This window comes from Olea europaea, unplaced genomic scaffold, assembly GCF_002742605.1.
Source record: "Olea europaea var. sylvestris unplaced genomic scaffold, O_europaea_v1 scaffold42153, whole genome shotgun sequence".
Lineage (NCBI taxonomy): Eukaryota > Viridiplantae > Streptophyta > Magnoliopsida > Lamiales > Oleaceae > Olea > Olea europaea.
In genome coordinates, this window is record NW_019261970.1 from 1 (window position 1) to 1,011 (window position 1,011).

The 1,011-nt window shown below is 39.5% G+C and overlaps 1 protein-coding gene across 1 annotated transcript; it reads left to right on the plus strand.

Annotated features, from left to right (window-relative positions):
* Positions 1 to 315: 315 nt before the first annotated feature.
* Positions 316 to 1,005, plus strand: LOC111387735 (endoglucanase 3-like; the record flags this gene model as incomplete). Its single annotated transcript, XM_023012317.1, has 2 exons — positions 316 to 833; positions 980 to 1,005. Coding segments are annotated over exons 1-2 (473 nt in total), but the record flags the coding sequence as incomplete, so codon positions are not given.
* Positions 1,006 to 1,011: the final 6 nt, after the last annotated feature.

The window sequence follows — 1,011 nt, forward strand, 5'->3', positions numbered from 1 at the left end:
AAATATGGCTCAAACAAGACCTTAATAATTCTTGCTCCAAAAAAATTTCGGTGACATGATTGAAAACAATGAAATAATGTTATTTCTTTCACGCATGACCTCTTAATTATTTCTGTTTTCAAAGCTTATACTATTGTAGTGTGGAAAATATTATGTCCCTAGACAGTTGATAGCCCTGTTTCAACTATAATTCCTAGTCACAATTTTTTAACAGAAAAATAATAATCCTCAATCATATTCCATGACGACCAATCATTTCCGTTTCTTTTCTTTTCCCTGTTTTTAAACATAAAATTCTGTTTCTTACATTAATTATTTTGGCACGTTAGGTGGACTTAACCGGAGGCTATCATGATGCCGGAGACAACCTAAAGTTCAATTTCCCAATGTCCTTTACCACCACAATGCTATCATGGTCCACTCTTGAATATGGCAAGAAAATGGGCCCCCAATTACAATCTGCACGAACCGCCATCCGTTGGGCCACCGACTACCTCCTCAAGTGTGCAACCGCAACCAGCGGCCGGCTCTACGTCGGCGTGGGTGACCCGAGTGCAGACCATAAGTGTTGGGAGAGGCCAGAGGACATGGACACTGTCCGAAGTGTGTATTCGGTATCACCGAGCAATCCGGGATCAGACGTCGCCGGAGAAACAGCAGCGGCATTGGCGGCGGCTTCGATGGTTTTTCGAAAAGTTGATCCGGTTTACTCGAAATTGCTGTTGAAAACTGCTAAGAATGTTATGCAGTTTGCAATTCAGTATAGAGGATCCTATAGTGATTCACTTGGATCGGCTGTTTGCCCTTACTATTGCTCATACTCCGGCTACAAGGTAAGTGTTAGAGCGTACGTTTAAAAAAAAAATGTTTATTATATTGTTATAAACATGAAGGCAAAATATGAAAATATTGTACAAGTAATTAATAATTAAATTATGAGATAATTATTTTTCATTTTTCTTTCCTTAATTTACTGCAGGATGAGCTGTTATGGGGAGCTGCATGGCTTTA